Here is a 24,619-nt window from a genome sequence, read left to right as displayed (position 1 = left end):
AAAGCTGCACAGAACTGCTTTTCTGAGTCTCAGCTCTAAAAGACTACTGAGCTATGCAAGAGCTTTGACATATCATTTTGTTGTCAGCATATGCCTGCTCAGTTTCATCCTGCTTTATTCCAATTCCTTTTCCTTTTTAGAGAGCTGCTTCCAAACAACTTCAGAAAAATCAGATAGTACAGCATGAAATGAGCCTTTCTCTTGCAAGGTAATCACTCACAGCCTAATGGTATTGTCAAGAAAGAAATTCCTCTTTAAAGGAAAACATTTCCTCCCAGACTGAAACTAAAAGCAAAGCCTTGTTTGTATGGTATCATATGCAGTTTCCATAAGAACTACTTGAGTTGCCTCCTATTTCAAGATGGGCCTGAATCACATCCTGTGGCAAATCTCTCTGGGTCTGAAAGATGGGATCTAGGCTAGATACTATGGTTTGACACTATTTTCATGTAAAATTTTTTATTCTCTATTCTAATGCTCTAAAGTCTTACTTTTATAACACAACACCATCATTGATGATACATAAAGCAGCAAATGACAACTGAACATCACTCAAAGACTGATGTAGTGCTTTAAACTTCACTTACATATATTTCTGCTTCAGAAGAAACTTGTTCTTGCAAAAGGATCTAGGACATGCAATTTGAGGAAGGAAAACCAAATCCCAAACCAGGCTAAAAAAAGCTGACTACAGAACAGCAGGAAAAAAAAAAGAAAAAAAAAGAAAAAAAAAAAGGTTTGGACCAATTCATATTGATTTCCATTGGAGCTCTTAAAAAGACTGGACTGAATTTTCTACTTAGCACATTACAAGCAGTTGACTTGGAAAGTCCTTTCAGTGTCTGTTCTTCATACGACTCTTTATAGTACTGAGAGAATAAATGAACTTTTGATCTTTAGAAAATTTATATGCCTTATTCCTGGCGTGAAAATACATCAAAGGAGAAACAGAGGGGATTCTGGGAAACTGTCTGCAAACTACCTTTTCCCTAAAGCCAGTTTCAAATGTCAGAGTTTTTGGCTACTGATTGTGCCACAGCACTTAAACAACAATAAAGCATGACACTGTTTCTTTATATTTTCCCAAGTGGCACTTTTTAGAGCAAAAATAGAAGAATTTTCCCAATCAATATATAATAGATAATAATGAGAACCCAACCATAATCATCTCCAGACAACAGATGAATAACAAAACCTGAAAATACTGATCAGAATTTTAAACATTTACTTCATCACTCTTAATGTATACTCTTTGATTTCATGCTGAACTTTTGCTTCACCACAGTATGAAATGTATCATCAGTGGTTCCACTTTGGCCTGTTACACCTCAATTATCTTGAAAGACTTTCTAAAAAATGCAGAAAAACTGCATTAAGGAAAGGGCAATAGCATAACTCATAAATCCCTCCTTAGCTGAATTTTGCCTATTGTGAATGTCACACACTTTGGAAGCTCCACTCTGAAGTCTATTCTTCATTTATAAAGAGGTGGCCCATATCTTGAACAAAAACAAATATGACAATCTGGTCTCCAGGTAACGTTTGCTACATGTTAAGATTTTTGCATTGCCTGGAATGTAAAAAGATATATGTGACTGCTCAATTAAACCTTGAATTCAAAACTTGATGGAAACAACTAGGTTAGAAAATCTTCTTTGCCGATATGTGCATTCAGAGCTGCATTATGTGGGGAGACATTCTTGCTCTTTATAAGTTGTTTACTATTATTATTATCGATATTAATATGTTCATGTGTGCAAGCATATTGTTGATTTATATTCACTTATTTTGCCATGCAATAAAGATAGGTTTTTCATGCTCTCACTGAATGAGCACATCGAATGCACCTATGTTTAATGAATCAGTTGTTACCATTCTTCACCTCCTGATGAAAGTCTGTAACTGCTGACTGCAAGAAGGTCCTTTAAGAGCACACACTATAGTGACACATGAAAACATATCATTTTTTTTCCACTTTTCATGTGGCAAATTTTCCAGTATGCTTGGATGTTTGTTCAATCACCAGGGTCTCTCCTAAAATGGTAGCGATTGAAGCAATGCAACCTCCAAGTTAGAATTTTGTGTGTGACATGGGAAATTCTTCCTTCTTTTTCACTGCATATGATGTTCATTTATGCAGAGTAATACTGTTGTTAAACAGTGGCTGTGTGCCAGATGACTACTGACTACATGCCTGTGAGGGATAATCTAATCTCTGCTGTCTAATCACCAAAGCTTTTGAGGGTGAGTCAACAATGTAATGTGCCAAGGCACTATCATAATAAGGCTGATTATACATAGCCCTTTACACCAGAGGATTTCAAAATAATTTTCAAATGTGAGTATTAGATACTGCCACTCTAAGAATTGTAAACACCTTCAAAAATATTAAACTCTGTTTCTTCTCCTAAACCTTTCTTCATCTTCCTCTAAGAAGCCATCCCTGCAGTTATTATATCAAGATTTTTTATATACCTAGTTGCCTCTGGCCTAGTAACCTCCAAGAGACAAGTAGTAACTGTCCACTTCAAAATTACTTTTAGTACAGTGCTCATTAGCTTAGTCTGACATGTTTTTAGATATAAACCTGTCTTACCTGCTTTCTCTTCACCTCTGTCAAACTAGCATTTCCACCGTTATCGTGCATGGCAGCTGGGAAACACTTCCCTAGGATCTGTTTTCAGTCATGTAGCCACTGGCTTGGTTCTACTGTCCTTAAATCCAGCTTCCCGACATCAAATCAGTCCCCTTCCTCCTCTCTCCCCACATACGTTCTCTGTTCTTACAGCACAGTGTTTGGCTATTTTCCGTAATTCTCTTCTGTTTCCTTACTCTAAACATCTAGAAAGTAAGACTTACCTGGTAATGAAAATGGAGACAGATTGTCATGCTCATTTTCCTCCTCTTGGTTTACCACAGGGATGTTCCCATTTTCAATATTCTCATGCTTTCCATTCTGGAGCTGTTTGCTTGAGCCATTTGCAGATTGGATTAGCCGCTGACGCTGCACAGTCACAGAGAAAGTTTCTGTAAGCTTGGAAAAGTTCCTGACTTTACTAAATCTGTGTTTTACTGTCTGTCCAGTCCCAGTCATTTGAGCCTTGGTATTTCTCCACAAAGCCTTTTTTCCAGAGAGTAACAAACATACCTGTATGTGACCTACCTGTCTCTGTGAGGCCAGTATTAACCACTGATCTCAAATTCACTAACTTGATGATTGAGGAAGCTTTTGTATCTTTTTTTTTCCCCTTCAATGAGCATGGTTATTCTGGAACACTTCTCACTCAACAACTTACTGCTCAAAGTAGGAGCTGACCAGCAGTAGGACCATAACTATACAGTAACACTCAAGACATTGCTGTATAATTAAAGGTGGCCTATGAAAGACTCATGACCCCAAATGTCTCCTCTTGAAGTCCAATTCTTCTGCCTCCTTCCCATCCCCATCCCCTGTAGTAAATGTAAAGATCCTAACGTACATTTCAAAAGCAAGATTAACCCTAGTTGTCCTTGTCTGAGTATATAAATTCTCATGAAATGTATGTATTGCCCCTATAGGTATGTCTAAGACTGCTACATTTGCAATACATAGTACAATAATGGCAGTGATCAGTCTTAAATATCAGTATATATACCAGTTACCGTACTGGAGAATGTGGGATGAACAACAATTTCCTACTTTTTTTTTTAAAAAAAAGGAAATACTTGTGAGAAATATTGTTAGGTAAGACAATGCCCCACTGGTAAGTATTCTCTTTTTAATAACAAATTGTTGCAATTTTCTATAATGCTCTGCCTTGAAAAATAAAGTAACTGCAACAACATGCAAAACATTCTAAGACTAACATTAACACATGATGATTAAAAATAGAGAATACTCATATCTGAATACTTTGCAAAACTTTGGAAATATGAATATAGGAGAATAGAGAATCAAAATGCTTTGGTTTAGAAAGGATTTTTTGCAAACATTGAACTAGCAAATACCAGTTTGCTGGGTGCATGTCTATTAAGAAATAATTTGGTTTTTGATCAGTGAATTGTCTTCAAAGCAGAAATTTTAGAGACAACTGCTACTTCATGCCTTATCTGATCTTTTCCTGCTCATGGTCATATGCCATCAAGTTGATTTCCTAAAAAATATTTCACTGTTAAGTTGGACATATGTTAAAAATGTATTAGATTGCTGCCTTCCTTCACAGGGGTATGTACAGTTCTGGGTAGAAAAAAAAGAACTGTGATATAACATCTGCATTCTGGGAACTAGCAAAAGCCTCTGTTTCTGAAGCTACTGAAATTAATTTATTTGCCAAAGTAAAAACCCTTTTCTCACATTTGCTATTGTAAGGAGCAAAGGATAAAGTCCTGCCTTCAAGCAAAGTTGACAGACCAAAGATTTCCCCCCAAAATCTTTATAAAAGCTCAGGACAATGACATAGGGCAAATTATGTCACTTTAGCTGCAGAATGTGAAAAAAAAAGCAATATATGGTGGTGACAATATATTAATTAGTATTTAATTGATACTATCCAGAGCAAATTCCCATCATTGAAGATTTTGGTCCACTTTCATTTTGAGCTCATGTCTACAGTGAAGACTAAAAAGATCTGATATGATCCTGATTGCTATTCATGTACGAGCAGTTCTTACAATCTTTTGGTTGACCTGTCCACTAGCCTTTCTTAACCTGCCCACTTTTGTAATAACTGGAAAACAATTCTGCTTCAGATAAAATCCAAATGCATACACACACACACACACGGAAACAAACATCCTCTTGCATGGATAGACAGTTGCTGATCTTTAAGGGAGCCCCTCCCTGATGACTGCTCTCCTATGAAGAGAGGAAGTACTACCCCTTGAGAACCCATCTTCTTATCTGCTGTGATATAGCTGCTAGAGAGACATAGTCACCCCATGGCTACAAATATGGGAGAATCTGAATACCAGAGTCACTATGAATGTGGACCTTTGGCTACTCCCCTGCTTATTAGTCATTTATTGTTTTCTTAATGAACCTACCTCATTAATGATGAGACGGCTTGCCATCCGCATTCTGGTGCGTGGTCCAAACTTATTTGTAATCATTATCCGTAACCCAGCTTCAGGGAACCGGAATTTGGGAGGACTGGAGCAGATGATCTCATCCACCATGACCACACTGTTTTTGCCGTACTGCTGCATTCCCTTCACTAGTGATCACAATGGCCAGGGTTAATTGTGGAACTGATCTTACCATGTTTCCCCTCACCCAGAGCCATTCTTTCCATTCTCAGGTGTGTGTGGTGTGTGTGCGGGTGCCATATTCATCTGAATGCCTGAATTTACCAGTGACTTTCATGTAATATTTCTGAAGCCTGGTGAATGTTCCTCAGTGGTGCACCTCATTTAGGTCATGTGCTGAAAGGAGCTTTCACTCCAATAAGGCAGCCACCATCGGTCCACTCTCCAATGAGTGGGAGTAGTTTTCATCCAGCCACTCATGCTGTAGTACCAGTTTTCTTTGTCTATGCTTCACTATATTTTTTTATGCTTTCTCTAAAAGCACTTGCACTGAGGCAGTATATACAGCCCTCCTGAGACCTACAAAGCTATCCCATTGGATCAAGGTGTTTAACAGCTGCTGTTGCACATCCAGAAGTCTCTAATGTTGTGCTCACTTGCTTTGGAAATCTTCACTTTACTTTCACAGAATATTATCAGTCTCTGTAACATGACAAGATCTGAAACTACGAAAAACAAAACTGTCCAAAACAAATGTGTGTTACAAAATAAGCCTTTGCTAATATAAAGGAATTTGTACCAAGGTAAGAGTTTAGTTTTGTTCGTTTTGTCTACCATGCTAAGAAAACAAACAAACAGAGATACAAAATCATATTGGGAATCAACATAAATACAAGCAAGGACTTTGAAAGCTTAACAACATACTGATATTCTCACAAGTGCAACAGACTACACATAGCAAGCAGAGCAAGGCTCAGCAGACAGGAGACATATCCATGTAGTGTTAGAAAGCAGGGCAGGAGATATGCATATGACTGTTATAAATATTAATTATTACATGTAAGGAAACAAAACAACAGAGTTTTTTGTTGCTTGTGTTACTGCTTTGCTAAGCTTGGCTTCACCGTCCCAGCCCCCTTTTACAGCAACTTACTTACATTAAGAAGAAGAAGAGAATTTAGGAGGTAGAAGTAAAAGATAATTATTAGTGCATGGTTCCCACCAGGAAGCAAAGGAAATCTAAGGAAACATTCAACTAAAACAAAGGAATTAAAATAGACCTGTCCTAAACACATAGAAATCTACATAGCTATTGTTTATATTGTTACAGTGATGAAATATTTTTCGTTTTCAGGAAGAAGTCAGGATCCATGCATGTATGTAAACCACATCATCCAATCAGGCTTTGCTGTCTCAAGCATGTCTTAATATATTTGCTTTGAAGTTGGAGAAAAATATTCTTTCACCATCACTCAGATTGAAAAACAGTGAGATTGTGAATCACCAGTATACTGCTGTATCTTTTGCGCTCCTGCATTTAAGCATCTTGTTTTGTTTCACTAAAATGAGTTATTGGTGAGTACACTGGGGTCACCCAAGGTGTACTAAAGAGATCTTTATTTTCTCAAAGAAATCTGTCCCACTCAAAGAATCAGCTCTATAGTTTTCTCTTGCAGCCTCATCTATAATGGAGTAGAACTAGTAGTAACTTTGTGTTTAGTAAACATAAAAGGGCAATTATCCCCCCACCTCTGACATCTAAAACAAATTAACCTTGCTGAGTTCTGCAGCTGATGATGCAAATGAGGAGCACAGCAATTCTGATGACTCTTGCAGTTAAAGTGAAGCAGCTTTTCCTGTGAAGGAATATAGAGCCAGACAAGCTACCTAGGAAAATCACAAGTCTTACAGAAGGGGACTCCGCCATAGTAGCTTAACATTTGTTTTAGTTAAACAAAGAAAAAGGAATATTTGATAGTAGTCCTTGTAGGGGAAAAATGCCAGATATCTTCGGTTTAACAGTCTCATCAGGTTAGGTACTCCCAGGTGAATTTCTCAGGGAAGTCTCCAAAGTGCTTCTTTATCTTACAGTGTGTCAGGAAAACCAATACAGAAGCATTGTAATCACTCTGGAACTATTCCAAAGACCAATAATGAGACAGTGACAAAACATACTCAGCTTTGATGAAATATCATTAAAAAACTTAGCACTCATATAAAATGCATGACTGTACATGTATGACTTGCTGCAGCCATTTCGACTTACTGCAATACATTTCTCTCATATTCTCCTAAAAGCTCTTCAATCTCATACGTCCATAGATATATATAACTTTGCCTCATATGGTACAAATGGGCTCCAAGTAAAAATGGCAAAAGTGTTTTTCAAAAACGTAGGACAGCGAAAAGCCCTTTTAGCTACTCCTGTGATATATTCCTCAGGCAAGTATGTTCTGAGCACAGCTTTCCCTTTAACAAACTATAAAATCTCATCACAAAAGGTCAGCACTATCAACTCTGCCAAAGTCAGTAGAAAGCTTCTTGCTGACTTTATTTGAGCCTGGATCATGCCCTCGCATATCTACATCACACTCTGTTCAGAAACCCACTTTTGTCCTTTTGTCTAGAGTTTGTATTATTAGGCAGGAACAGTACCATGCCACCTGGGAGAAATTTGGGTCAATACAATAAAAGCTAAGGGCAATGAGCCACAGTGGTGGTTTTTTATAATTATTATTATTGGAGTTATTTTTAAATAGGAGTATGATTCACAAAAATGCAAATCTTTTGCCTTCACCTGTGAGTGTAAATTCATTGACAGTGAATCTGCCTCATGGAGAAAAGCTCTCCTTTTTCTCTCTGAAACTCCAGTAATGGAAGCTTTTATCTTTTACCATTGGAAGCTCTTGAAAGTGATAAGACTTAAGAAGATCAAGGAGAGTTGTGTAGCGTGTGAATCCCCTTTTATCATCACATTAAGCAACAAAATAATCATCATCAGTAGGGAGAAAGTTCCTCATCCAAAGCAGCTGTTCTTTTGGGGGGAAGAAATCAAAATTTGCTTGTGTGGAGAACCAGATTAAGGTTAGACCTGTGTCACAGTGAACCCAATGCAGGTATTTCAGTGCTTCCTGGAACGTGCTAAGTGCTGGTTGGAGGAAAGGCAAGGGAAAGCTGTAGCTGTCATCTCATTGCTGCTAGCAGTGCTTCTGTTTCTGAAAGTTGCTTCTGAGGAAGGTTGAGTTCAGCTTGTGAAGTTAGCCAAGTATCCACTAATAGAGAAGAATCTGACTGAAACTACAGTCTTACAGCATCTCTAAGGCAAATTAGAGCTGAAATCTGATGTGGACAGTGCGTAGTGGAGACACCATTTCATGAACCCAGGCTTCTGTTAGCTTTCTTGCTGCTTTTCCTGAAAGTTCTGCATGCTCTTCAAAAGCACTGAATAATCTTCATGTTTCCTGAGAAGGTACTAGGTGGACAGGCAAACACTCTGTGCTATCATCCCTCCATCACACAGTTGCTAGAAAGGATGAAGGATGCATCTTAAAATGAATCTTAAGATGAATCTTAAAAGAATGAATCTTAAAAGTATATGACCTAAGAGTTTATGCGTGGAGAACATCAGAACCCAACAAAGGACTCAGAAGTAAAAACCACTTGTATCTGTGTTCTATTATCCATTCCCTGTGTACCCATTGGAATATACCAGTAACAACTTCTCTAAGAAGTATCCTCTAAATCTCATATGAATGAAACCCATGTCCAACTGATGGACTTTACTATATGATAGTCAATGCTCATGTAAATTCATTGTAAAGAGAGATCAAAATATTTCAAAGACATCTTAATTATGCTATATGTTCTATGAGACGCACTTTTAAATTAATATTAAACTATTGTCTAAACACTACACCCAAGACTGGAGTGTCAGTGTGATGTCATTGTATAAACCTGTAGTAAACTTTGAAGGTAGCAATGATTTGGCTGTACAAAGAGAGGAAATGGAAGAGAAGGGGGATAATACAGATATAAAAGGAAGCTTACAAATAAAATATGTTTTTATATATATGTTTGCTTATGTAGTACCTGAAGCTGGGTGTCATCTTCTTCCCCTTCATGACAAAGACTCGGATTGCAAAGAACCCACATTTCCTGATTTTATGCATGTACTTAGCAATGTATGCTCAGATATTTAGACATGTGAGGGTCAAACTTCCCAGTGCTCTGAACTCAACATGTGATTTCCCCTTGCCCACTGATCCGCCTGTGTCTTTCCTTCAACACTCACGTCTCAGTTTCTATATCAGCCATAATCAAATTTTTGAAATTAAGATTACCTTCTTCCTGGCAAAAGAAAAATATTTCTTTCACAGTGTTGTAGCTCATCATTGAACAGGAAAGAAGAAAGAAGCAAAATTGCCGATGTACAAAGCAGCTTGTTTCCATAATCTCCACAAAAAGCTACAATTTTGATTGAGGTTTTTTTTGTTCAGTGGTTTGACTAATGAATTGGAAGTTAGTCCAATAAAAATTCCGGCTTAAGACCGAATAGTGACAATATTTTGACCAGGATTAAAGAAAAAAAAAAGGATATTCTGAGAACAAAGTCCTGTCTGCTCAGCCTTACCTTTCTGTAGTAATGGAATGGATGGGTCTTCATAACTAGGGGCATAATATTTATTACCATCTTCCAGCTCATTGTTGATTGTGTCACCATTTCCAACATTTTTGCTTTTGATGGTGAAGAAATTTTGCATCTTCACATTGTACCTGAAAGCACAAAGGGAAAGTCTGAAAAGGCTGAAGTATACTGCAATTCCCTTTCAAATTCTCAGACCTTTGAGAACAATTTATGCAGACTAGCACAGCCTGGATGCATGTTCTCTAGCAGCTAATAAGAAGTTAAGACAAAGAAGAAATTCACTGGCAAGCTGGCAGAAAAGCAGTGGCTCCACCTGCCTCATAAAGATAAAGACAACTACAAAAAGACATTATTTTAATATAATCCATGGAGAACATTGAGTTCTGGAGGAAATACTGCATGTGGGAATGTGAAGTCTTGCAGGCTTCCCTCCTGTGCTAAAGAATGTTACTACAAAGCATACAACACATAGAGTCCCTGAGACAAGCTTTTGCCCTTGTAGTGCAGAGGTACTTCTCCGTATTCTGGAAAGTTTCCCTGTATCTGTGGGGTTCTCTTGGAACTCAAGATTTACCTTTGTTCTGTTTCTTGAAAGAATATACAGTTCAGAAACTTACTGCAAATCTATATAAACAATTATATTTAAAAAAATACCAGCTTGGCTTTAGACCATCATTACCACCTTTTATGGTAACAAATGTTTGCACTGATCTTTTCCTGCTTTAATAAAAACTTAATACAGGGATCATTTTTGAGGAGGAAGAAGAGGAGGAAGTTACCATGAGCTAAGCTTGAGTATAAACTTAGAAAACACAGCAGCCTGCCTCTCAAAGAGGAATAAAATACATTGTATGTACCGTACCTCCTGTGAGCATGTACATAGGCAATTGATGTCCAAGAGCTAACATGCTGTGAGCTTACACTACAGAGTACCCAGTGGACTTTTTCACATACCTTTCTATAACAGCATTTCATAGAATCACAGAATCATAGAATCAGTAATGTTGGAAGGCACCTCTGATCATCTAGCCCAACCTCCCTGCTCAGCAGGGTCACCTAGAGCATCGTAGACAGGGTTGCATCCAGGCAGGCCTTGAATGTCTCCAGAGAAGGAGACTCCACAACCTCTCTGGGCAACCTGTTCCAGTGCTCCGTCACTCTCAAAGTGAAGAAAGTCCTCCTCATATTCATGCAGAACTTCCTGTGTTTCAGTTTGTGTCCATTGCCTCTTGTCCTGTCACATGGCACCACTGAGAAGAGTTTAGTGCCATCCCCTTTACACCTGCCTCAAGGTATTTGTCTACATTGATAAGATCCCCCCTCAGTCTTCTCTTCTCCAGGCTAAAGAGGCCCAGCTCTCACAGCCGTTCCTCATAGGGCAGATGCTCCAGCCCTCTGATCAGAAACCTACTTTACCTCATATGAAAAGGATGTATCCAAAGATTTGCTGTTAACTGAGCACATATCTGGAGCAAAACTGAGTAAGTAGAAAAATGTTAGGGATCCTGTACAGCAACGAGATTGGCTGTATTCTCCTTAGCAGAGGACCAAAAACAAAACTACACCAAAAGAATGATGGTCAATTAATAGCTAAAGGGCATGGAGAGGAAAAAGTCACTTACTTCATGGTAAGTATGTAGAATGAATACATAATGATGAGTACAAGGCTTTCCCACCTCAAAGAGACAAAAGAAGATGTGTTAAATGGTCATTCCAGCAGCTATATCCTTTACAAGTTTTCTTTAAGAATGTGCACTGAACATATAGTAAAAGTAACATTTGTGCATGCAGGAGTCACATCTTTTAAGATTAGATGGAGTCTCGGCAGAATGGGGGAAGCAAAAACTTTCAAGTTCCAATAAACACACAAATCACTTGTAATGTATGTATCCCAGAAACACGCTACATGGACTGAAACCAGAGCTATCCTCTGAGGATCATCTTGCCAGGGCATACTGTCAGCTCAGTGCTGAGGCACAGGCCAGGCACTCAGGTGGCTCTTTTAGAAGATGCATATGACCTTCTACTAGGGTAGCAGCAGCTTGGACTGCTCTCTGGGAAAACTAGCACCTCCATACACATTAACATCTAGAATCAGAACAGTGGAACTTCAGTTACCTTCTCTACACACACGTGAGTCCCTCAGGCCTTACAAAGAGCCTATGTATTTAGTTAATGTTTCTAGGTTATTAATTTTTCTTTTAGTTTTCTCTGATCATCGTAAAATATATAACCAAAGCAAATAGGATTTCCTAGATGTCAATTCCAGCTCTTACTCACAGGGTACAAGAACAAAATCTAGTTACACTGCAACTCTATTTACCGGTCTCTCTGGGCAAATATAGGACTGTAGGGAATCATAGAATCGGTAAGGTTGGAAGGGACCTCCGGAGATCATCTAGTCCAACTTCCCTCCTCAGCAGGGTCACCTACAGCATGTTAGACAGGGTTGCATCCAGGCGGGCCTTGATCTCCAGAGAAGGAGACTCCACAACCTCTCTGGGCAACCTGTTCCAGTGCTCTGTCACTCTCACAGGGAAGAAATTCCCCCTCACGGTCAGGCGGAACTTCCTGTGCTTCAATTTCTGCCCATTGCCTCTTGTCCTGTTACACGGGACAGCTGAAAAGAGTTTGTCCTCATCCCCTTGACACCCTCCCTTAAGGTACTTGTACACATTGATAAGGGAACAACTTACATAACTTACCATACTATTTTCTCATCATATATGAACTAGAAGAAAACAAAAAAGGAAGCCATAAATTGACAGTTTCTCTGATCTAACTTGAAAAATGGTCAAATTTATTGAATGTCAGTCATATCTAACCAGAAATTATAGAGCCCCCTTTTGACCTCTAATCCAGAACTTTCACTGTATGGGTTGTGCCCCTCATCGCCCCATAGCACAAATCTCATGGACAAGCCCTGGATTCTTCTCAGTGGTTTTTATTAATATTATTCACTAAAACATCATGTATGTGAAAGACAGACACACATACACATAGGCTGTGCACCTGTAAAAGATAGTGAAATCTCACGTATTTTAAAGAGACCTAAAACATAAAGCACGGAATCCTTTCATAGCTAATTTATTTTTAGCAGCATAGGCAGCCATTCCACCTCTGCTCTTAGGCCAGCTGGTTATACATATCTTACTCCACTATGTGTAAGGCCTGTAATTGAACGGTCAGCCAACCCTTCACTTTTGTTAAAAAACAAACTAAGTGTATTCTCTCCCTCCCTGTCACAATGTGCAGTAAATACATACATTCAAGGAACTGCTACACTGCTCTAGATGAAGAGAACAATACTTCACCTGTGATCTATATGGTAAAATTTACCCATATGGGCAGGTTGGCAAGAGTCTGTGAAATAAAACTAATGTGTAGGAGCGAGAAACAGACACCCTCCTTATTTAAAATAGAGGTGCAGCTCAAAACTTTACGCCTCTGCCACAAGCAGTCCTTTAGGTCAGAAGAGAATGCTAACTGCACTGTATAGCAATAGCCTGTTAGTCTGCAGAACATTACAGGTTGTAGGTACAAAATGAATATGAGGGATATAATCTGCGGGACTGCACAAAGCTTTCATTTCTGGACCAGGTTGTGGAGTCATCTTGCTAAGCACTCACTTCTGCATGTCACTAGAACTAGTTATGAAAATAATTGTTTAGCAATGTGTATCACCTGCTATAGACTGGTCCTCTGAAATTAAGCAACAAAACACATTGATTGGTAAGGGAGCTACTTACAACTATAAGTATGATCACAGAAAATGTGTAGTACATAGAGTCCCTGAACACAGCCCACCAGGTGAGATGAACCACCTGAAAAAAACACAATTTTAGCCAACAACATCAAAAAAACAATTTTAAAGACAAAATAAAGGTCTTCATTTTGCAATCACTTAGGTGTGTGAGCAGAATCATTATTAGAAGAAATTCTGGAATAAATAGCTGTCTTGTGCCAACAGGAAGACAAATCAGTCTGTTAGACAATGAATCAGTAATAGCTAATGATAAAAATCATATAGAAACTTTCATTAATGAAAGATATGGCTTATTAATGCTATTTTAATTGGCCATAATTTCAACTGTCAAGTACAATTCATTGCAGTGCAGTAAATCAAGTGCAAGCAAAAGCAAGTGAAAGCAAAAGGAAAGCAAGTGTAATTCCCACTTCTTTCTAATTGTGGATATATCAGATTTAGTACAGAAAAAACATGATACATAGTCTAAGCATTTGTTAAAGAGATGAAACAAATCTCTTGGGTCCTAGATGCTTTGATCACCACTGGTACCAGAAAGGATCAGGAGATGCAGCTGACTATGGACATAGTACTGTATGAAGAGAAATCCTTTTCCTCTGGATACTACATGTTCAGAGTGCTGAAACTACAGCTAAACTTTTTGAGAACGTTTGCTATTTGTAAAGCTTTTGTAAATTCTCTTCTACATTGGCATTACCTCCAGTCAAGTCTTTTTTGTTTGTTTTGGACTAATGCTCCATTTTTTATATATATTTGTTCTTGCAAGACCCAATAATATAAGCAATTGAACTGCATAAAGGTAGGTGTCTTACTAACCTGTCCTGCAAATATTCCACAGACACCAATGATGCAGAGGATGTTGAAAACTGCTGAACCAACAATGGTCCCTACTCCTACATCTCCATGAGTGATAAATACACCTGCAGAGGAAGCAAAACATGCATTATTACCTCCATCATTTCATTTTAGGCTACTCAGATCATGTACTACTCGACAATAACAAAGATTATTTGAAAGTTTAATCAAAACATGTTTCATAATAAATCATTACCTCTCTGTGGAATACTTCGTGCTTTTAGGCTAGCTAGTGCCTCCACATATTTGGCTTAACAGCTCTACCTATGTTTTTTTTATTAAAAATGAATAAATTGTAACTAGCTAGTACAATAGTAAGTTCTGTATTTGAAAGCTTGGCTGTTATTGCTGTAGTAATCCATTACAGTCATAAAACAACTCCTGTCCCATCAAGAACATGGAATATAATTCACTTCAAACACTATAATAAAGTACACAAACTTCTCTCCCAGGCATTTAATATTTGATGTGCTCTTCCTTAGAATGTCTCACAAGAGGAAGAGATTCTTCCCTCAAAGAACCAATAGCTACTTTGGATATAGTAATGTGTGCCTTCTGATGCCAATACAGAATCAGGTTCCAGGTTTAGCCTGTTCTAGGACCAACTTTGCCCCTTCCCTTAGTACTGAATCCACTTATGCCTCATTTACTTATCTATAACATAAGCATATCAGAAAAACAAAAATCAAAGGCTGGAGAGGATTTCCAAGGATTATCTAATGTAATATTCAGCACCGAGGCAGAACCAGATATACCTAGATCACACTACAGAGCTGTCTCTCCTTGTACTTAAAATCTTCCAGTAAAGGACGCTTTAAAGATTTACATTCACTTTCTTCAAGCTTTCTTTATAGATAATACTTTCTGAGCCTCTTACCTTTTTCTCTTCTCTGTACTTGTTCTAATTTGTCTGCAACTCCCTTAAAGCACAGTAACAAAATTGGATATAATATCCCAGATAGGGCCTAACACAACTGAGTGAAGGAGAATAATTTAGAAATCCCATGCTTTACTCAAAATACTCCAGTTAATACATGCCAGAATGAGGGCTAAGTTATTTGCAACATCCCACCATTGATTTGTGTTTGACTCCCACTTCTTTCACAATACACTATGGCCCTTTTTGATCTACAGCTCTCTAACTATTCTTCCCCCTAGATATCTTTCTACTTTGTTTTATTCACTCCTTGCATTTGCTCCTATTAAATTGCATCTTTTTATCTTAAATTGATCAAGATCTTTCTCCATCTGATTTTTGCCTCCTAAAATGCTTGTGATCCTTCATACATTTGTGTCATTGAAAATTACATGTCTAGTCTCCATTCTTTCATTCAAGTTATTCATGAAAATAGCACTGACCTTGTGTGATCTGTCTTGAGATACTTTCTCAGCTTTAAACTTAAGCTTTAATTACTAATCCTTGAAAACTGCTCTTTAATAAGTTGCACAAGATGTTATAGTGTGTTCCTTTAGATCTTATTTCCCTTAAGTTGGTAAGGCTGTCAGTATCAGAAAGCCTACTTAAGCTTTACTAAAGACAGATGTTTCAAATCTGCTGCTTCCCCCTTCTCTATCAGTGTACTTTGTGCAGAATCCTTCCAGGGAATTCCTGTATCCTCCTTTATATTGGTACTGCTTTTGCCATTTAGACCTCCCTTCTGTGCCCATAATCTTTAGTAGTTCATGGATTAATTCAAGTAAATTTTTAACTAATCCACAGAGAACTTCATCATGTCCTTCTGATTTTAGCAGATCTAACTGATCTATATTTATTTAATTTGCTTTTTTCTCATGTTCCTTGTTCTCCTACTTTCTTGCTAAAATTAATTCCCTTTATTTGTGAAAAAGAAGCCAGAGGCATCAGATGCTTCAAACACTCTCTCACAGGACTGCAATAAAACTCAGCTTTCTCTTCCTAAGTTAAGAACCAGCCATTCTTCTCTGTTTTTCTGAGGAGACTCTATCTCATGAGATATTTTGAGTAGTTAATTATACCATGAACCACAGACTGGTTGACAGCTCTAATCGCCGATTATAAATTGAAAAAAGAATTGACAGTACTTTTGGATACCTCTGCTTGATCTGCTGCTGATTTTTTACAGTAGGTCTCATAAAAGCCAGTGTGTGGGCTTCATACCTATAACAGATGCAAACAACTCTGGAGTGGAGCTTCCTGCAGCCATGAATGTGGCTCCAGCAACATCTTCACTCAAATGTAGTTTCTGGAAAAAAGCATTGGTTATTTCAGCACTGCTACTCTACTTTACACGGCATAGTTCTATAGTTGCAAAGATAGAAGCCCTTCATTTTCTGCCCACCATGCTATAAAAGGCTGAATAGTTAGTATGATATAGAAACAGACTTATAGCCTTTTGAGAAGTCAAATATACTTAGGGCAAATAAAACGTCTATACTCTGACTCAGTGAAATGTCAGATAATATTATCTACTTATATAGCTGATTAGCTGACTGTAGCTTAGATGTAGCTGATTAGAGAAAGACATTCCTTTAGACCCTAAAAGCTTGCAAACTCATCTTGAATCATTTTTCTGACTTCACTTTTGGAACTCATGTACAATGAATGTAATCATTCAAGACTTGCAGACAATTCTTGAGGCTTCTAAAATTTGACAATAGAAATCGATAAGAGAAAAACACATTCTCTGTGGATGTACCTTAAAAACAGCAGGCCTGATTCTGACCTCACTTACAACAGTGTAAATCAAAAGCAAGTCCACCAGCACACACAAAATTAGACCAATCAAACATAGAGAGGCCTGTGTACTGTAGTCAGATCTATTTTTATTACAGTGTCTCTTAAGCTCTAATAGGATATAGATTCTTGAGAGTTCTCAGACCAGCATAAGAAAGTGTAGCTCCACAAGCGGGCTGCATCAATTTAATATTGCCTGAGGATCTTTCCCTTGAACTATAAAGAAGGTTTTACGGCAGAGCTTTTTTCTTTTTGAGAGTCTCTAGACTCATCATTAGTATCTCATTTCTCTTTCAAGGACAAAAAATTGATTGATGACAAAAGGAGCAATGCAAAAACAGAGTATTCTCAGGCAGTATGCAAAACTTTGAGCTAATGAAAACAGGCATCCTAAAGAACTTAACAAAACAGAAACACAAGCCTTTACTGTGTGATATATTACCAGTTACATTGCTGAGGAAGTTCAAACATAAAGCGTGCAAACTACTTGAATTCTTCTTTGCTATCTTAATATTCAGTAGAATACAAGAGAAGAGACAAAGATTTTATGAAGGATGAACAGCAGTACTCTGGTACAACTTAAATATGGTTTATAAGGTGCATGCATAAGACAGAACATCTGTAAAGGGAAATAAAAGGTCCCTATGGAATGTTTAGCAGATACTGACTGCCTCCCTTATTCTTCCATTTGTCTTCCTATTGATAAGTAGGTAGCTCTAAATAACATTAGTAGGAATTCTCTACATATATTCATAGAAAAATAGTCTTTTTTACTAGCTATAAGAGTTTTCTGGAAACTGTTGATAGGCAGTTTTGTTAAAAAGCAAAGGAAATGTGATTTCCACTTTGTCATAAAAACAGAATCAAAACCTAGTTTTGTATGTTGTATCCATTTTGTAGTATTTAACCAAAAACACTCTCCAACATAACACTTATATGCCAAGTATAAATTCCATCCTTTTCTGATTAAATAAAGTAGACTCCTGTATGCAATTTTGCAAAGTCTTCTCAGAAATTATGTAAAGGAATTACATTCATTTTGAATAATAAAAGCACATAGTATTACAAACTGTCATGAAATGTCCCATAGCTGGTTTAAGGGGGCTTTGTACATAAAATATCATATAATTTTAGTTATAATGCTAACAATTTCCTTCCCAAGTATTGATCTTTTAATGCCTGTAGGTGGGATTTCAAAGCTACTTTGTACTGCTTGTCTTTGCTACACTGCAGTCAGTTTTAAAACTCTCACTGACGTCAGCTGGGACTGACAGAAGCCAATACTGAGTACATGAAGCAGGGAAAAGTTCTGCCATCTCACTAAATTTTTGGATATATAAGTATGTATTCCCATTCTGAACCAAATCAAGATGGACACTTTTCCCACCCATCTCATTTTTCCTAGCAGTCTAATTCTTCTCGCTGATGGTGGTGGATATGCAATAAAACTTGAAAAGCCAACACATTAATTTTGCTATATATGGCACTCTTTTTCCCAAGTGTGTTTTAAGAATAGAAGTACAACAATAAACCCAGTTCATCCATATGTCACATACATTCTACCTATGTGCTTCAGGTATCTATGAGTGGATTTGGCAAATGTTCTCATTAAATCTTTCTTTTTTTCACCTTGACTGTCATCAAGAGGACCAATGTGCTCACACTTGTGAGTTTCTTGATGGAAAGTCCAATTCATTTGAAAAAGACTGAGATCACCAAATTCACAGGAAAGAATTCTGAACAATGATGGCATAAAATGTTCAGTGCTATAATGTATTTTAACCAGTTTTTCAAAGATGAATAAAGTTCTTCAACATACCTCACAGATTTTCTCTAAGGATGGAACAAAGAAGTCATCACATACTATAGCCAAAGCATAGAACATATAAAGAGCCTGTAAAGAAAATAAAGTCAGGAAATACTTCATCTACATAAAAGAGGAAAGAAAGCAATGCTATATTTTTTCTAATTGTATAATGAAAAAACTGTGAGGAATATATGGCTTCATTTTTCGTCCATTATAAAAAAAAATCCCTTTGCTGATCAGTATAGGGCATGAAAACAGATCATATGTAAGATTATGTTTAGGACAAGCATGTTTGCCAAACTCTACAATACAGAAGGTACCACAGCATGACAGAATAGGGTGCCATAATAGAATTCAAATATAATAAAGTAACAGGCAGGATTTTGCACATTGACATAGTCATCATTTATATTTTCAATTAATTATTAGACCAAGTAATTAGGAGAAAGTAACGCCATGTTGATTAAGAATACACAAGAAATAATCACACCTGGAGATCAGCGTCCCTGACCTTGGCCCACTGCAGCAAAGCTCTAAGGGATGATGGTGGTTTCATGCATATATGTGATCCTCCCACTGCTTTATGTGGCTTTATGTTCTGTGCTTGTGTAGTTGGCCTTACTAATCCTGCTGTTCTCAGTCAAGCAAAATTCCTTTCTACTTTACCTTCCCAGAACTGGGAATGGAAAACTGGCACCTGCAGGCCTCAATTGTTTGGCTTTTTCTGCAATAAAACGTAAAACTCCACATGACATTTTTCTATACTTCCTCAGGGTGTTTTTTTGTATTACAATTGCGTATTTTGTACAGAGGTGCAACTGAAATGAAACAGCATCAAAAGAATGCTCCTCATCATGCATGTTGTCATCAGTGAAGGAATCCCAAACCTTGTATATACAAGGTGAAATGCAAACACATACAAGTCAGTGGCAGAAATCCTCTGGTATCCACAGGGACAAGAGTTCATCTCCAAGATGATGAATGCATAAGTATTGCAAATTCAGACTAGCAATATTCATTTTCTTAAATAAATGTTACCTTTTGAGCATTTGCACCCATATAGACATATTAGAAATACGAAATCAAAATATTAAAAATATGCTTATATACACAGAGTTCTATTTAGTAAAGGCACTACAATGAGTAGCATTTTACAAGAGAAATACACAGAAAATAAAAATGAAGCAGAATTGAGGAAAACTCACAGCAAAGATATGAAGCAGAATGCCTCCTTGCTGCCGTTCTTTATTTGTAAATATATCTTGAGGAAATTCATTAATTGCTGAAAGAGAAAAATATATATTTTCTTTAGTTTCTACAGAATCTATGAAAGGTAGACTGAAAAATAAGGATGTTTCTGTAGAAATATATGACCAAACAAGATTGTACCTTTCAACTTGGTACATAGCCTTCCACATCATAGCCTTTTTTCTCTCTAAAGAACAAACGGAGAACTGATTCTTACATGTTATTATCAACCTTCCAATGGCTTAAACACTCAGTGATTACTATGAGTTTCACATTCTTGGTGCCTTATTTTTATTACCCTCTCCTCCAAATACATTTTGAAGTGATCAGTATGGGCATAAAATTCATCCTTAAATAATATTCCTGTAAGCATGTCTTGCCCCTGAAAAATTATTCAATAGTTGTAACCTTCTATTAGGTTCTTAACTGAAATTTTTTGTATGGCTCTGCAGTGTTGCAAATCACTTCAAAAAAATTAAAGCAACTCCAAACATTTTCTCAGCGGAAAGGTTTTGCAGAATTCAGTTAAAGGATCTGTGTTCCACACAGAATGTGAAGAAAGGATTCCAGATGGTGAAGACAAGGACAGTAACTACACCAATCAAGGGGCTGAAGAAAGGTAAGAGATAAAGAACATACAGGATAACAAAACAGGCTGAGAAAGAGATCTACAGTGGCCCAGACATTACTCTAGAATGTTGAAGGGTGAAAATTATTTCAGACACAGAAATCCAAATGGGTTGAAGTTGCGAAATTTCTATTTAGGACTACGTGTTGGTTTCAGTAAGGAGTTGTATATATAGACTGACAGCAAGATAAACTCCAAGAAGTTTTTTGAACTGAATCATAATATACTGAAACTTGGAGGAGGACACAGAGGACTATATGATCATCTTTTCCTATTCAAGTCTGCCAGTTAAAGAAATGCCAAAAACAGTCTACAGAATAGGACAATATATGATATTTATGCTGATTCATTTTTTATTTCAATTGTCTTATTTTCTAAATTCCCAGTATTATTTTGCAAACAATAAACATGAACACAGAAACCAGTAATTCTACATACGGCTGATGAATTTAGTTATTGAACTTGAAACACTTTAAAATAGCCTAATTTTCAAGTATTGCACTTTGACCCTTTGAAGATTAAATTTTTTAGAGTGTCTTAAAACTGAGTTACCTGTGATCATCAAACATGAAAATTTTGGCTGCAGTGAGAAGATACTCCAGTTTCAAAGACCCAGATTATCTGCCAGCTCTTCAATCCTTGAGATTCATATAATGCAAAGATACCTTGTCTCTTCTCGTTTGTATTATATGCATCTCCTTATGCTGTATTATGTCTAGCTTGACACAGACTTGAACAGCGTCTCCACGCAAAGATGAAGGTATTACAGCTGTTTTTTTCACACACATCCACTACTACAAAAGGTATTATTTCTGAATAATTGGCAACAGGCTGTATTTAAAATCTTATACATATAAATCTTATCTGCCTTCCAAAAGAAAAATTTTTATGTCTTATACAACCTCCCTAAATCTTCCAAGCTAATATTTGAAAACTACTATAGTTAATGGTCTATAAAACATTTATCATAAAATAAAAGTTCAACAACAATGACTTACTGCAATGCCTTTACTGCTTTTCATTAGGCTCTTGAATAAGCCCTGTTCTTACTGTTAAATTCTCACAGGAACCAACATCAATGCTTAATATGTTGAATAAAGCTTTCCCAAGATAAAGATGCAGCTTTTCTTCTAAGTCTCATCCTTATACAAGGAAAGCTATATATAAAATTTTATTTAGACATTTCAGAATGTGAATTCCTACTCCTAATCCTAGAGAACCATTCTTTCCCTGGTCCTCCTGTTATCATTCGGAAAAATGAAAGCCATAGTAGACATAAACACATAAATCCATCAGCACAATAGCACAATAATACCCAATCACTCATTGAATTACAGAATATCATTCAAGGGTTTGGAGAGTACTTCAGTGCCTAAAACTCATGAGCACATTAGTGTTTAGCAGGACTACTTTCAAGAAAGTGCATCTAGTTTGCTATAGAATTTCACGGTCATCATGGCTGTATAAAGCAAGGATGAGAGAAGAACTTGCTAACTGGATCTACACTGTAAACAGTTCTGTGGTGTTAAAAAACAGCCCAGGGAAACAGGATTACTACATGAATGCAAACCACATTATAAATAATATTAATAATAAAAATAATAATAATAATATAAAAACAATAAAAATAAAATAAAAATAAAAAAATAGCACTGAAGAAACCTCCTATCTTCATTTAGGTGCATTTGCCTACTGATCCAAACAAATTCAAGTACTTTTAAAAGCAAAACATGAGAATATATCACCTTCTTCTCTGCATATTTTTTTATCATTATTTCCCTCAAACAAGGAAAAGTGTAGTGGAAATAAGCATCCATGAGAGAAAACAGATTGCACTGTAGTTTTAAGATACTTAGTATTAAAACCAAGTGAAAGGAACATTCTTACTCTTTTACTGTATTATTGTACTGTTAAGACGAAGCAATGTAGAATGCTTTTATCATGCAGATACACTTTTCAAGATGCCAGAAGAACCTTTTATTTATTTATTTATTTATTTATACGTATAACAGCCCTATATATATACTGCTGAAATAGTATCATTCTCCCACCTGGCAATCAGGGAGAAATATCCTTCTGGGATAATACTGTAGTACCATCAAATATACACACTTCTGGTCAACCATGCTGTTTGTCAAAAGCAAAATTTCCCAGAGAAGTTAATCCCAAACAAGAAGTAAAGTACTGCAAAAATCAGTACCCAAAGCATGTGATTTCAAATAAATAACTGTCCCTTAACAATTACTATTAACTAAAATTACTAATAAATAAAAAAAAGCATTAAGAAAGCTTCTTATTGGGAGAAAAGACTTGGAGCTACAGCTACTGGGCATCCTACACCATATGGTCGTTCCTGCATCTCTTGACTAAAATACCATGCCCAGCATGGATGTATATGGAAAATAAATTTGAGGCACCATTTTTCTTACCAGGTTCCTCATTTGTCCTCCATCTTTTCCATTCAAACTTCAGCTATGAGAATACATGGATTTCAGCAACACATCAGGAGAACAGAGACCACAGCCTAGGCCTCAGTCTCTAGCAATGGCAATGTGACCTATGCAAGACGCACATACTTCCACATAATCTGACACAGATGCTTACACCCCTCTTCACAGGTGCTCATGCCAGAAGCACCCTCATTGCCACCAAACAGCAGAAAGAATGTACCCCTGTTCCATGACTTGACAGTAGGGATGTGTTATCAGGAGAGCTGTTACTTACCCAGCAGTCCTGTTTAGTTGGCTGTAGACTACTTCACAATAAAACATTAAAAAAGCTTAACTCAGTGTAAGTTAATGTTGCAAGAAACATGAACAAAAATCATAAACATTGTTTTTCTAATAGAGCTTTACTTATTCTAAGTTAATATTAAATAGGAAATCAGAAGACCAGAAGGTGTCAGAAGTAAGAGACAGAAGTGAGAAATGAGCCAGGGATTTCAATCATCAAAGAAAAAAAACCAGCTTCACTGCAAACCACTTGCCTCATACACGGCAAGGTATCACAGAATGACAGAATGGTTGATGTTGGAAGGGACCTCTGGAGATCATCTAGTCCAACCTCCCTACTCAACCAGGGCCACCTAGAGCATGTTGGACAGGGTGGCATCCAGGCAAGTTTTGAATATCTCCAGAGAAGGAGACTCCACAACCTCTCTGGGCAACTTGTTCCAGTGCTCTGTCACTCTCACAGTGAAGAAAGTCTTCCTCATATTCAGGCAGAACGTCCTGTGTTTCAGTTTGGGCCCGTTGCCTCTACTTCTTTCACATGGGACAACTGAAAAGAGTTTGGCCCATCCCCTTAACACCCTGCATTCAGATACTTATACACAGTGATAAGATCCCCCCCTCAGTCTTCTCCAGGCTAAATAGGCCCAGCTCTCGCAGTCTTTCCTCATAGGGGAGATGCTCCAGCCCTCTGATCATCTTTGTAGTCCTACGCTAGACTCTTTCCAGTAGCTCCATGTCTCTCTTGTACTGGGGAGCCCAGAACAGGACACAGTACTCGAGATGAGGACTCCCCAGGGCTGTAGAGAAGGGCAGGATCACCCCCCTTGATCTGCTTGCAACACTCTTCCTAATGCACCCCAGGAGACCATTGGCCTTCTTGGCTACAAGGGCCCATTGCTGGCTCATGGTCAACTTGTCATCTACCAGCACTCCCAGGTCCTTCTCTGCATAAATAACTACTTGTAATAAATATTTACTTGCCTCACAGAGGTAATTTTACGTGAATTAACTTTAAGACAGCTTTTCTCAAAGATGATGTTCCTCTCTGCACAGAACTTAACATCATGCAGTGGTTTGCATCTACAGATACGAAACCTTCTTTAGAAGTCAGAGAAATGAAGTTTGTGGACCTTGGAGGACAGATTTCCTCCTTAATAAAATAGCTATCTACCAGTGATTTCCAAGGTAAAGTCTTGAGTTTTTTAGTATAAACATTTGCTT

At 37.3% G+C, this 24,619-nt stretch overlaps 1 protein-coding gene across 1 annotated transcript in view; it reads right to left on the bottom strand.

Moving 5' to 3' along the window:
* LOC134141462 (ras and Rab interactor 3-like) overlaps positions 1–24,619 on the bottom strand; it is a 175,471-nt gene that overhangs the window by 95,685 nt on the left and 55,167 nt on the right. Inside the window, exons 3-12 of the mRNA XM_062577693.1 lie at positions 19,996–20,072; positions 18,803–18,877; positions 16,408–16,492; positions 14,232–14,335; positions 13,399–13,473; positions 12,355–12,380; positions 11,272–11,325; positions 9,635–9,777; positions 5,023–5,192; positions 2,860–3,004 (exon numbers count right to left, since the gene is read on the bottom strand). Of these exons, the coding sequence (XP_062433677.1) occupies positions 2,860–3,004; positions 5,023–5,192; positions 9,635–9,777; positions 11,272–11,325; positions 12,355–12,380; positions 13,399–13,473; positions 14,232–14,335; positions 16,408–16,492; positions 18,803–18,877; positions 19,996–20,072 (954 nt within the window). The remainder of the gene's footprint in view (positions 1–2,859; positions 3,005–5,022; positions 5,193–9,634; positions 9,778–11,271; positions 11,326–12,354; positions 12,381–13,398; positions 13,474–14,231; positions 14,336–16,407; positions 16,493–18,802; positions 18,878–19,995; positions 20,073–24,619) is intronic.

The sequence above is a fragment of the Rhea pennata genome, chromosome 5, assembly GCF_028389875.1.
Source record: "Rhea pennata isolate bPtePen1 chromosome 5, bPtePen1.pri, whole genome shotgun sequence".
Taxonomy (NCBI): Eukaryota; Metazoa; Chordata; class Aves; order Rheiformes; family Rheidae; genus Rhea; species Rhea pennata.
The sequence above is the reverse complement of the archived record's forward strand: the minus strand, read 5'-3'. Positions and strand labels throughout refer to the sequence as shown.